This window comes from Eschrichtius robustus, chromosome 6, assembly GCF_028021215.1.
Source record: "Eschrichtius robustus isolate mEscRob2 chromosome 6, mEscRob2.pri, whole genome shotgun sequence".
Classification (NCBI taxonomy): Eukaryota; Metazoa; Chordata; class Mammalia; order Artiodactyla; family Eschrichtiidae; genus Eschrichtius; species Eschrichtius robustus.
The window spans coordinates 9192567-9206954 of NC_090829.1; the positions used below are offsets into that span (position 1 = coordinate 9192567).

General features: G+C 36.1%; 1 protein-coding gene across 1 annotated transcript; it reads right to left on the minus strand.

Moving 5' to 3' along the window:
• Positions 1-10908: 10908 nt before the first annotated feature.
• Positions 10909-11413, minus strand: LOC137766710 (sigma intracellular receptor 2-like). The gene is made up of 2 exons (XM_068547303.1): positions 11139-11413; positions 10909-11095 (listed from the first exon to the last, which is right to left on the minus strand). The coding sequence occupies exons 1-2, from the start codon at positions 11411-11413 to the stop codon at positions 10909-10911; spliced, it is 462 nt and encodes a 153-aa protein (XP_068403404.1).
• Positions 11414-14388: the final 2975 nt, after the last annotated feature.

Here is a 14388-nt window from a genome sequence, read left to right on the forward strand (position 1 = left end):
AATGAAATTAGAACACTCCCTAACACCATACGCAAAAAATAAACTTGAAATGGATTAAAGACCTAAATATAAGGCCAGACACTGTAAAACTCTTAGAGGAAAACATAGGCCGAACACTCTATGACATAAATCACAGCAAGATCCTTTTTGACCCACCTCCTAGAGAAATGGAAATAAAAACAACCATAAACTAATGGGACCTAATGAAACTTAAAAGCTTTTGCACAGCAAAGGAAACCATAAATAAGACAAAAAGAAAATCCTCAGAAAGGGAGAAAATATTTGCTAATGAAGCAACTGACAAAGGATTAATCTCCAAAATTTACAAGCAGCTCATGCAGCTCAACATCAAAAAAACAAACAACCCAATCCAAAAATGGGCAGAAGGCCTAAACAGACATTTCTCCAAAGAAGATATACAGATTGCCAACAAACACATGAAAGGATGCTCAACATCACTAATCATTAGAGAAATGCAAATTGAAACTACAATGAGGTATCACCTCACACCAGTCAGAATGGCCATCATCAAAAAACCTACAAACAGTAAATTCTGGCGAGGATGTGGAGAAAAGAGAACCCTCTTGCACTGTTGGTGGGAATGTAAATTGATACAGCCACTATGGAGAACAGTATGGAGGTTCCTTAAAAAACTACAAATAGAACTACCATATGACCCAGCAATCCCACTACTGGGCATATACCCTGAGAAAACCATAATTCAAAAGAGTCATGTACTACAATGTTCATTGCAGCACTATTTACAATAGCCAGGACATGGAAGCAATATAAGTGTCCATCGACAGATGAATGGATAAAGATGTGGCACATATATACAATGGAATATTACTCAGCCATAAAAGAAATGAAATTGAGTTATTTGTAGTGAGGTGGATGGGCCTAGAGTCTGTCATACAGAGTGAAGTTAAGTCAGAAAGAGAAAAACAAATACTGTATGCTAGCACATATATATGGACTCTAAAAAAAAAAAAAAAAAGGTTCTGAAGAACCTAGGGGCAGGATAGGAATAAAGACACAGACATAGAGAATGGACTTGAGGACACGGGGAGGGGGAAAGTTAAGCTGGGACGAAGTGAGAGAATGGCGTGGACATATATACACTACTAAGTGTAAAATAGATAGCTAGTGGGCAGCAGGTGCATAGCACAGGGAGATCAGCTCGGTTCTTTGTGACCACCTAGAGGAGTGGGATAGGGAGGATGGGAGGGAGACACGAGAGGGAGGATATATGGAGTTATATGTATATGTATTGCTGATTCACTTTGTTATAAAGGAGAAACTAACACAGCATTGTAAAGCAATTTTACCCCAATAAAGATGTTTAAAAAATCAAAGAACAAACAAGACAAAATTCCTACTCTCAATAATCTTAAATTCTAGAGAGGCAACCTAAATTATTTTTCCAAGTAGAGTAATTTCTTAAACACTCAGTCTCAAAAGCAACAATAGAAATTCACAAGTAGCATAGATCCTTGCTACTCAGAGTTTGGTGCACGAAATAGCAAACTTGGCATTACCTGGGAATTTGTTAGAAATGAAGAATTTCAGGTCCCATCCCAGAATCTGCATTTTAATAACATCCCAGGGAATTATAAAGTTTGAGAAGTACTGGCTTAGCTTTTAGACCCCTCACTACCATCCTTACTACTTCCTTCTTCCCATTTGGCCTGAACATCTGAAACAGTGATGAAAGTCACAAGGTATCAGGAGGCCTCTGATAAAGTTAAGTCTAGATCAAATTGATTTTTCCAAGGCTCATGAAAGAAAGAGGGGGTGGGTCTTGAGAATTCTATTTCTAACCACACAGAAGAGTAAAAATTCGGGCTGGAAAAAAAGTCATGACTGAAAATTTCCTCACATTTTCTCATGCTTAATTTGGTCATTCCTTTGTATGAAATAAGCTCATCTTGTTTAGTGGTACCTCAATGAAGTGAAATTGGCTACACCGTTCTTTCACTCAAAGTGCTATTCATAGATATCTATTCTCAACCGTGTTATTTATACTCTGTCTAAAAGTAGGTTTCACAGTTATTTAGAATCATGCAGTACCAACAGAGAACTTCTTTAATCTTGATCTGAAGAGCTGAACTCATTTGAATTTCCTAATATAATATCTGGGGAGAACCCCAACCTGTGAAGAATGAAAGGAGAAAAAATGATATGTAAGAAAAGATATCAGAACCCAGTGGCTATTTAAGAGCTGAAAATTGATTGAGTTCTATGTCTGGTGGAAGCTTCTCAAATTCTATGCAAACTGCAATAAAGTGGTTTGATAACTAAATCTTACTAATGGTCTGGGAGCAGTGTTCTCTGCTCACTGCAATCTCTGATCCTGTCTTTGCTTTAAATTCTGATTTTTTTCATCACAGATTTTGGCATTCATTTTTATTTTTAAAAATATTGCATGAAAATATGATTCATCTTGATTAATGAGTTTTGGGGGTTCTCTTAAATTGTGCACCCAAGGTCCTAGTCCCAACCCTTCTGGACATACAAGGTCAGAGGTGAGGAAATCATTAGAATAAGTTTCAGAAATAAAAAGTGTTCATTTCTCCCAAGTGATTGTCTTTAATCTTTCAATATTATCAATCATATTAGAATAATTTTTAAAGTAATCATGATACTTGTGTCATGTTGCATTCATACACCACTCATAAGTATAATTAAGATCTGTTGTTTTCGACACATGTTACAGTCAAGAAACTCTTCCTTTAATTAATAGGTAAACTGAGGCTTGGATCTTTAACTCGTAGATTTGTGGTTTCTCTAAACTGCTCCAGAGTAAAATGTTTACCAAAACATAACCCCACTCTAGTATAAGATGCAGAACATTATGTTTGAACATCGTGTGAAATGCTATTGTCATCAAAGTTAATCACCAAGAAAGCTAGGGCTAATAAATGGCTGAGACGCATTGGAAAATTAGATCTTTACTTGGATTTAAATTAATAAAATTATACAGTATCAGAGATAGCCCCTCGCTAGGACATTTAATGTTAACGATGTTAATAATAGTCTCAAAGGGTATTGTTAAGAGGAACTCTCTCAATTGCCAGATGGAAGCATTGTACCAGTATTTTTGCAAACATAAGGTAACATCAAATAGAAAAGGGTACATGATAGGAAGATAAAGGTAAACCCTATCATCCCATAAAGCACAAATAATCCCAAACATCTCCAATGGCACATGACTGAAGAAAAATAGTCTGGTGCCATACCAAATAATTCCTTAAGACACGAAATAAGCAATAAACACTGTGACCAAACACTCTACTGGCTGTTGTATTTGGCTTCATTTGAAGAAGCAGAGCCCAACCCAAGCTGGGTCAAGTTAAGGGAGGATTATTTTATGGATGAATAGGAAGCAATAAGAAGGCTAGGATACAAGAGAAATGTGACTAATTCTCATTGAGATGAGCTATATGTGTGAAATACACATTGGATTTCAGAAAGTCAGTATAAAAAAAAGAATGTAAAGTATTTCATTTTCATATTGATGACATGTTGATATGATAATATTTTAGATATATTGGCTTAAATAAAATGTATTATTCAAATGAATTTCACCTATTTCTTCTAACTTTTCTTAACGTGACTACTTGAAAATGTAAAATTACACATGGGGCTCCCATTTGTGACTCATGTTATATTTCTACTGGAGAGCGCCGCTCTAGAGACACTGGTGTTGAGATGTAGTTAGGGAAGGGGATAGTACAAAACAGGAAGGCAGCAGGAGTGAGAGTGGAGTAGTTTCCTTTCAAAGGAGGAGGGGCCTGACAAGATAAAATTTACTGCTGACTCACTGAAGAGTAAGAGAAACCAGAAAGGAAAGAGACCCTCTACATATGGCAAGTCTAGACTGGAAGGCACCTCCTTCTTTTTCCTCCCTCCACCTCCATCTCCATCTTCCTCCTTCTCCACCTCCACCTCCATCTCCATCACCATCTCCACCTCCATCTCCATCTCCACCTCCATCTCCACCTCCATCTCCATCCCCACCTCTATCTCCACCTCCATCTCTATCTCCATCTCCCTCCTTCCATCTCCATCTCCCTTCCTACCTCCTTTTGTACTCTTCCTTTCCTTCCCCTTTCTCCCCCTTCCTTCCTTCTTCCTTTCCTATCTTTTTTTTTTTTTTTTTTTTTTTAAGAAAAGATATCTTGATTATCCTGAATGGGTCAAACAGGAAAGCAAGTGATGATTAACCACTTACCGTATCATACTTTCCAGGAAAAATCTACAGGTGAAACAAACACAATTTTGAAACTGAACTTTGATTAAGATAAAACCTGAAGAGGAATTCCTAGTTGTCTCCTAGTGATGGCAATACCTTGCTTGCTCTGCAGTGCCTGCTGCCCATGACTTACCTAACTGTTCTTGCCGATCAGCTCCACAGAGAGGTGATTTTTTTTTCTTTTTTTTTTAAATTTTTTTTAAAATTTAATTAATTAATTTATTTATGGCTGTGTTTGGTCTTTGTTTCTGTGCGAGGGCTTTCTCTAGTTGCGGCAAGCGGGGGCCACTCTTCATCGCAGTGCGAGGGCCTCTCATTATCACGGCCTCTCTTGTTGCGGAGCACAGGCTCCAGACGCGCAGGCTCAGTAATTGTGACTCACGGGCCCAGTTGTTCTGCGGCATGTGCGATCTTCCCAGACCAGGGCTCAAACCCATGTCCCGTGCATTGGCAGAGAGATTCTCAACCACTGCGCCACCAGGGAAGCCCCTAGAGGTGATTCTTAAAGGTTTGTGGAGACCATCCTTTATGTGTATGTCAAACAGATTGCATTTGTAACATTTAATGCCCACAATAACAATAATAAAACATACTGGCGTGCGCTCTCTGTGTAAACACTTTCTTCTGAAGATAGAGCCAGCAGAATGTTTTAGGAACTTTGACATTTATGGCTGTATTTATAATCTTTTTTGGATCATTTCCTCACAGAGTCACATGTTCGTATATTTTAAATTCTCTGGAGAAATAAAAATGTTTAAACATAATATAATGATGTGATATGCATTTTATGAGCCCTTGCTCACCATCTAGGCATGGGAAAAGAGAATTGTATGGTGAATCCTGAGAAGGGTTTCTATAAGTGTCGAATTTTCTAGATCTGTGCCACAAAGCTAAGGTGATTAGAAAGAGAAAGAGGAGGTGTATGTGCAACTCTGACAGAGACTTCTTTTTTTGCTTGAAACTAGACTACCCTAAAAGTTGGAAACTAGACATTCACCCTGTTTGGAATATGCATTGTGGAGACTACTTTGGGCAGACACATGCACTTTTTGTGCTTTCAAAGAAAATGAAGAAGACCCAGGAATTTTTTTGCCACTCTATACTCATACATAATATGAATTTACCTACTGTTTATTTTTTGAAGTTTTCTGGTCTATGCATAACAGCCCAAGATATATCCATCTGGCCATAGAAACAAACCCTTTATTTTTAGCCAAAGCAACGCAGCTAAGTTTTACTAAACACTTAATTTGGTATATACCAAGTATCTTACATGTGTTAATTTATTAAACAGCCATAACAATTCTAACTAGCAAGTGACAAAGATGGTATTCAAACCCAGGGGATGTCTCATACCTGAAACTGTTCCTATACAAATATTCTATCCTGGAGGGAGAGGACACAGAAATTTTAAAACATATCTTCAAATTTTTTGACATTCCTCCTAAAGAGAGTATTCCCCTAAAATCTGACCAACCTTAGAGATTGGCTGACCAATAGAGGATGGCAGAAGAGACAGCTGTCTTCAGATGTTAGGTCAAGGTAGAAAGCCATTCAGTGTCCACCGGTTTAATTTGAGACACTCATCTCTGGGGTCCTGAACTGTTATGTAAGAAGCACAAGGCTGCCATGTTGTGAGGAAGCTCAGACTACAGTGTTTGCAGTGATTTCTTACACAGCTAGAACAGAAGATTTTAAGTTTAGCTGAGGGTTAGGGATCCAATGAATATGAAGCCTTATCTCTTATTACTGATAAATTTTAAAAAGACCAATTCTTATGCAGGTTCCATTTAAAAACTGTTATACTCAAGTAATAGTTATGCCTAATACAATATGTCCGACTTTGTTCTAAAGACTTTTATATGTATTGATGCACAAAATCTTCATAATAGTCATGAAGCAGATGTTGTAATCATCTCTAATTTTACATAGAAAGAAACAGAGAGGCTAAGTGTTTGCCCAAGGTCAGTCAGCTATTAAATGGAAGAGCTAGGATTTGAACTAGGGTCTTCTGGTTCCAGATTCTGTGTTTTTACCTCTTTTACTGCCATGAACAAATTCTCAAATTAAAGCGATGACTATTTAAAAAAAAAGATTAATAAAAAATAAGCATTTTCCCTCTCTGGTGATTCTTTACCACTCTTCCCACTGAAAGGTAGAGCTTGTATCTCCTCCCCTTGAGTTTGGGTGGACTTGTGAATGCTTCAACCAACAGAATACAGCAGAAGTGAGGCTGGGTGCCCGCGAAAGCTAGGTCATAAAAGGTCTTACACTTTCTACTTTGTTCATGGGAATATTTGCTCTTGGAGCCCTAAGTCATTACAGAAAAAGTCCAAAGTCCAAAAGTCTGAAGCCACCATGCTGTGCAGAAGCCCCAGCCCATGCAGAAGTCACTGCAGTTGACAGTCCCAGATGAGCAGCCTTTGAGCCATCCTAACCTGGACACTGACGTGTGAGTGAGAAGTCTCCAGACATCCAGCCTCTGTCTTTTGAAATACCCTCTGCCCTTTGAGTCTGCCCAGCTGAGGCTTCAGATATTGTAGCTCAGACACAAGCTATCGCTGTTGTGTTCTAAATTCGTGATCCACAGAATCAGAGAGAATGATAAAATGGTTGTTTTAGGCCCCTGATTTTGAGGGGTTTGTTACACAGAAAAGGACAATTGAGATGTTCTCCTTCACTGACAACTTCTAAACTTGACTCCTAGAAGTAAGTACTAAAAATGTTTGCTGTTACATTTTCAGTCCCTTTTCTATACTTTTAAACATTGTTCATATTCTGTTTTAAATATTAATAGGACCATTATATTTAAATTGTTCATACACTTGCTTTTTTTCACACTCATTTATTCAAGATATTTTTAATTGAGAACTTATGCCAAGCATTGTTTAAGATATTGAAGATTCAGGATGAACAAAGTCCTAAAGCAGATGGAGGTTATGTTTACGTAACAATGTCTTGCTTTATATGTCCATATATACAGGTCTATATAATTCTTTTTCTCTGCCCACATCGTATTCCTTTTTATCTTTGCATATAGATATATAGTACTTGAAGTGATTCATATTGTTGGATACATACAATGTTTCCAATATTTTGCTATTTCCAACAACGTATAAGTGCACATGTATACTTTCTCTTAATAGAAAGCGCAAGAAGTATAATTGGGGAGAACTGTATTTTTAATTCTAATACTGCCACATTGTCTTCAACAACTGACACTCCCATCAGTAGCACAGGAAAATGCCTGTCCCCTGACCCTCACTGACACTTGAGTCGATGTTCTGCGAGCAAAACTCTCTTATTTTAATTCACATTTCCCCCAATTATTAATGAGGTTAAACATCTTCAGGAACCAATTATAACTCCTTTTCAGTGAATTGTTTATTGTTATTCTTTGCGCATTTAAAAATTGGTTGTCTTCCTTAACTAAAGGTGTGACTACTTTAGTCTAATTATGAATCCTTTATCTCTTAAATATGGAGCAAAAACAGCTTTAGTTTAAACCTGCTTTTTTTAAAACATCTTTATTGGAGTATAATTGCTTTACAATGGTGTGTTAGTTTCTGCTGTATGACAAAGTGAATCAGCTATACATATACATCTATCCCCATATCCCCTCCCTCTTGCATCTCCCTCCCACCCTCCCTATCCCACCCCTCTAGGTGGTCACAAAGCACCAAACTGATTTCCCTGTGCTATGCGGCTGTTTCCCACTAGCTATCTATTTTACACTAAACCTGCTTTTAAGCTTCATATTGCTTTTTATTATACAGAAGATTTTGATTTTTATGTGGGCAAATCTGTCCATCTGTTACTTCATGTCTTTTGGATTTTATATCTTGCCTATGAAGGCCTCCATGCCAAAGTTATATAAACATTATCTTTGACCTCTATATTTAAAAATGTTTCTTTAAACATCAGTTATTTATTTTTTTAATGTATATGGACTTTTCTCTTAGTGACTTGGTGTGGTAGGCGTCTAGATTTCCTTTTCTTTTTGGTCTATTGATTGATTCTCAGTTCCCAACTAATATGTATTTAGTTACTATCGATTATAGTTTATTTTCATGTTTGGCAGGGCAAATTGCCCCTCTTGGTTCCTCTTTCTCAAAAACATCTTGGCTTTTCTTTTATTTTCTCTTCCAAAGTTTGGAAGTGTGGCTTATTGAGTTCCTTTCAAAAAACAATTCCTATGTGGTTTTTTTTTATTAAGATTTAATTGAATTTATAGAGAAGTGATATCTTTACAACCCAGAAACGTGGTCTCTTCTTCATTTACTCAAGTTTTCCATTAAGTTTTATAATACTTTTTCATCTAGGTCCTGGCATATTTCTCTCTGTTTCATTCCTAAAAACCTAATTATTTTGTTACAATTGTGAATGGGACGATTATCAAAGTTTTATTCAGTTATTGCTAGAATGTGGAAAAGCCACAGACTTCTGTGTGTTGACCTTGGAGACAATCTCTTTACTTACCAGTTGTCACTTGATCCTCTGGGTGTCTGAGCAAAAAATTATATCATCTACAAATAATAAATATTTTGTCTCTTTGTTCTCCCCCCCAATTCATCATTCTTATTTTTCTTATTAATTCATTAACTACGACTTCCAATAAAGTTTTGACAAGTCGAGGTGATAGTAAGCACACTTTTCTTGCTCCTAAACGTTTTATTATCAAGTATGACACTTGCTGTATGTTTCTAGTAGAAAACTTTAGCAAGATAAAAAAGCTCACTCTGTTTCTAACTCAGCATTTGATGAAAAGTGGATCTTGAATTTTATCAAATGCTTTTTTCAGACAACTGTTAAGACATTATGTAGATTTTCTCCTTTAATCCATTAATGTAACAAAACAAAAGATGACATAAGGTTCATTCAGCCAACACATATTTATTGAGCACCTATTATTTATGTGCCAAGAACTATGATAAATCCCAGGAATATAAACAAGAACAAGACCGGAAAGTTTTCTGCCCTGAAGTTGAGCAATCTTTGCATTCTTAGGATAAACCCTATTTACTCTAGGTGTGTTACTCTTTCAATATGCTGCAGGACTTGATTTGATATTGCTTTGCTTAGGATTTTTGCATCTACATTCCTGAGTGGGACCAGATTATGTTGCCCTGGCCCCCATTCAAAACTGACAGTTTTACAAGTTCTCAGTAAACAAACTGGAGCAAAGTACAGTGCTTCTCTCCATTTATTCAAGTCTTCTTTTAAATCTGTAATAAATTTTGCAGTTTTCTTCCTGTGGGTCTTAAACATTCCTTATTAAATATATTCCTAGATAATGTATTCATTTCATTATGAGTGAGATGTTTAAATCAACTCTTCTAATTATTTATTGCTTGTGTATATAAAACCAATTGATTTTTGTATATTTGGTTTATGATTGGTCGCTTAGACAGAAATTGTTCAATAAGGCTTTTCATTTGTTTTTTTTTTTTTGGTCAGCAGCTACATTTATTTTGACCAGACACAGGAGTCAGACGATACTCCCAACAATCAGACCATTAGGTCTTGTAAGCAAAACAGGCAGAAAGGGGGAACTAACCAGGACCAGCATCTACCATTTTCCATGTGTGTTCACAAGCCTTTTTTTTTTTTTTTTTTTGAGTTGGCCTTGAGAATGAATTTAGAGAAAGCTAGCGGAATACCAAGTACTAACGTGAAGAGACCCTATATGCACACACTGGACCTGTCATGTCCAGCTCCCCACACCTGCTACCTTTGACTGACAACAAGACAGGAAGGGATTATTAAACTATTAGATAGCATGAAGTTATCCAGCAAGAGGCACATCTCCAGCTCAGGTTTGAGACACCAGACCTCAGAGTAAAGGAACTTATGTTAGGTGGTCTGTAAAAAGTAATAGAAGACTAAGGCTTGGAAAGAGGATAAACAAGGAGACATTAAAAAATCTCGTCTCCTGGGACGACCTGTTTAAGATAGAAACAATACACCTTCCAATCTGACCCATTTCTGACAGACAGTCATGCCAAGGGTGAACCTTAAGGAAAACTAAGTTTAAACCTCTTACAGAATATCTCACCCCAACCTAGGGGTTGGGGCAAGAAAACAATTTTTAATGAATATTACAGAGGCATAACTTCAAACTTAAAAATGGCCTGAGACATCCCAGTGATATGCTGTAGAGAATCATGAGTCAAAGTGTTAGTCACATGTATACTGTGGGTCAAATGACTCATGAACATGCCAAGTAGGCCACGTTGCTTGGAAGTTTATCTAGTTTCTGGTCAGTCCTGCCTTTAGTAATCCTGCAATGGCACTTGGGCACACGGTGAGGCCTTTGGCACCACTTCCCTATAACCTAGCCCCCACCCCTCTGCTCATCCTTAGGTGATCGGTCTGTTTGCACCAGTACCCTTGGAAAGTGAGGGTTTGATGTGCCTCCTGCCAGTATCTTGGTCATGTGTGCTGCTGCTGGTGTGTTTCAAATACTACTGAAAACATGGTATTTTTTTTTTTCTGAGCATTTTCCTGGTACTGGGTCCAACAGGAAAATCCCCCGTGGTCACCTCTCCCCTGGATCCGGGGTTATTTTTCCTCATTTTTTTCTTTCTTTTCTCCTCAGACTTGTAGTAGGGGTTCCACAACATGAAAAGCAGAATTATAATAGGGATGAGAAATTAGGTGATGCAGACAGATATATGGAATAGTCGTTCATGGAAAGTCTTAGGTCCTTGTCCTCTGAAACAACTGGCTTTGGAGAAATCCTGGAGTAGAAACGTGGAGAGGATTGGAATCAGAGTTGTCATGCTGTGAACCAAGTAGATGATTGCAGGGGTGCAGATCCACCTGCAGCCTCCATGAACACTGGTATGGCCACCTTCTTTTTAAAAGCATCCGTCATGGGGACACTTTGAAGAAGACATATGTTGGGATGAGAAAGAAAGGCAGCTGAAACACAAGCTTGCAAAACAGGAAGGACTTAAACCACACCGGGGGGTTGTGTAGCAGGGGGTCTTTGAACTCCTCAGTATACCACTGCCGCAGGTTTCTCAGCTCCACCGGGTAGAGATCACGAGGCAGCCCCGCCTGCAGGTCCACGAGCAGGGTGATGGGGATGTGGGAGAGGAAGTAGAGGCCCAGCAGCCACTCCAGGCCATGCCGGGTGCCCAGAGACCCCATCATCCGTCAGCTGGGCAGAGCAGGATCCCAGACTACCAGGCTTTTCATTTTTAACTGATATTTTTCCTGGTTTTCAGACTTTAGGATAGACCATCATAATATGAGTAAATAGTACTATTTTCCTCTTCCTCATCAATCACTAATCCTTTTCCCTCTGTGCCTGATCTTCTTTCATAGGTTAGAAATTGCAGCACAATCTCGAGTAGTATTTATAATAAAGAACATCCTTGTATTTTTTTCTTCTTTTAAAGTCAATGTTCCTAGAGTTTTATTGTTAGATAATCACACATTGAGATAAATAATCTGCACCAACTTGAGAAAGAAGATTTCATTCCTATTCTGGTCCTAGTTATCAGGTGCTTTTACTAAAAATGGATGTTGCATTTTTTGCAAAATAGTTTTTGACATATTTTGGAATAATCGCTTTATTTTTCTTCCGTGACATATAGATTTGAAAATTATATTAATTAATTCATAATATTGAATTATCTTTGCATTCTTGAAAGAAAACCTGTTAGGGTTTGTTTCATTATTTCACAAACAGCTGGGTAAATGTAGTATTGCATTTTAGGTTTTGGCATCTAAATCTCAATATTTGTGAGGTTACTTTGTCATTTTCTCTTTTGTGTTAGTTTTATAAATATTCGGTGTTAGAATTTTGCCAGGTCTTGAACTGGGATTTTTTCCCACATATTTTAATGTCCTTGAAGAGTTAATAAGTCAGAAAATTATTTGTTCTTTAAATTTTGAAATAATTTTGCTTTAAATCCTCTGAATAGGTAAATATTTACTTCTGTTTTTCAGTTTCTTCTTAAGAATGTTTCCTGCTTCTTCAGCAGTTAATATTCATGTTTGATAAGCATGAGAATAATTCTTTAAATCAAGATTTTCAGTTGTTTTCATGTCTAAGATGACACTTCCTTTCTTATCCCTAATTTTTTCCTCTTCTCTTATTTTTCTTTGATTAGAATAGAGGTTTGTGTATTTTATTCTTTTTGTTCTATTTATTGTCTGCTTTTTTCTAAAGAACCACTCAGATTTATTTCTCTATTCTATTCCTTTTTGTTTACAAATTTTAATTTCTGCTTTCATCTGTAATCATTTTTTCTTTTTTTTCCCCTTAGTCATGCTTTGTTTTGCTCTTAGCTTCTCAAGTTAATGGCTTAATTCATTTGTTTCTTTTATTATTTAAAAATAGTAAAAGTATGTTTTTTGCCTGATTATAGCTTTGACTAAATACCACAGGTTTGAATATGTAGTGTGCTTATAATTATAATTTTCTAAGTATTTTGTAATTACACTTTGAATCTCCTATTTGACCCAGAAGAATATTGCTTTGTTTCTTTACATCAAAAGCTTGGGAAATTTTTTTTTAATTATTCTGGTTCAGCTATTAATTTTGTTGCATTTTGATCAAAGAATATGGTCTGTATAGATCTGCCTTTTAGAAAATTCTGAGGTTTTCTTTGTGATCAAATATATATAAAATTTTAAGTGTTTCCAAATATTTAAAAAGGGAATATATCTTATATTTGAGGTTATTACATTTCCATGTGTATTTTCAAATTGACTCAATTGATGATATTATCAGATACTCCATTTCTTTGTCTATTGCCTATTTTAACTCTTAACAACAGAAAAGTGCTTCCTTTTCTTACTATGCATCCATTGCAGTCAATTCCTCTTTCAAATTCTAACAGTTTTTGCTTTATGCTTATTATATACTCTGTTATTTGGCACATGGAAGTTGAATCCTGATACATTTTAATTTGGGATCTTCCTATCAACCCTGAAAAAAAAAAAGATTATCTATGAGACATTTAAATTTTTTTCCTTGAAAATCTACTTCATCTTATATGATTGTAATTCCAACTGTTAGTTGGGGAGAGTAGTTCTTTTATATCTTAATACAATCTTATACTTTCAATTTTCTTGTGTTTATCTTTCTTAGGTATCTTTGATAGACAACTGTTGCGGATTATGACCTGATTTTTGCCATTTAATATGATAAAGTTATCATATTTGTCATAAATTATATGTTTGTGCTTACTCAAATTGATTTACATTTTGTTTCAGTTTCTTTGCTCTTTCTTTTGATCTTTATCTTTGACTCTATCATTCAAGTTTTCTTTTCTCTTTTCTCTTTTCTGATGTACAAGTATACATCCTACTTTTACTTTTGCTCAAGTTTACCTCTAAAAAATAAGCAACTGTATTTCTCTGTCCACATCAAGGGGAAAGAATCAGTGTCTACCACTTTCCCTCCTTTGCACAGTAAAGACAATGGCCCGCCATTCCTTCCTCGAGGTCTCCTCCACTACCTAGGGATTTAGACCCAACTTCTTATTTGCTAAGTATTATTATTTACATGCTATATTTTCTCTTTCAAGGATTAAAGATGAAGTTTCCAATCTCTGTTGTAGCAACAGTGTATTTGCAACAATTTAGACTTGATCCCACATTAAAATATTTCAGTACTTACTGCCAGTCCTTTTAAGTCCTGTACATCTTCCTTGTACAGGATGTTTTTAAAACTGGACTCATTTTATGAAAATTGTCTGGAAAACTTTGATTTTTCTTTCATGAAGACGACTTCATTAATTTAGTTTTCGACACTTGGTATCAGAGAATGCTTTTTTATTGACTTCAAATGTGAATAATAATGTCTCCAGATTTAGCATTCTTAGATCTTAGTAAATTGGGCCTCTGAAGATGTTGCTTTATTAACTTCTGGTCCTGATTATTTTCTTTTGTTTTTTCCTGCCTTCCAGAATTCTTTTTATGAAAAATTAAAATTTCAAACTTCCATAGAAACTGGTCTCTTTAGATTAATTTTGTCTAGTATTCATCAAGCTCACTTGATCTGAATATTTACTAACTTAAGTTCAGGAAGTTATTTTCTTTAACCTTAAATATATGTGTATATATATATATATATATATATATATATATATATATATATATATATATATATATAT

Bases quoted from the DNA above. Each gene is read 5' to 3' on its own strand.
- LOC137766710 (XM_068547303.1), bottom strand. From the start codon at position 11,413: ATGATGGGGTCTCTGGGCACCCGGCATGGCCTGGAGTGGCTGCTGGGC. The intron at 11,096-11,138 runs GTCCCCATGACG...TGGCCATACCAG, and splicing joins ACATATGTCTTCTTCAAAGT to TGTTCATGGAGGCTGCAGGT.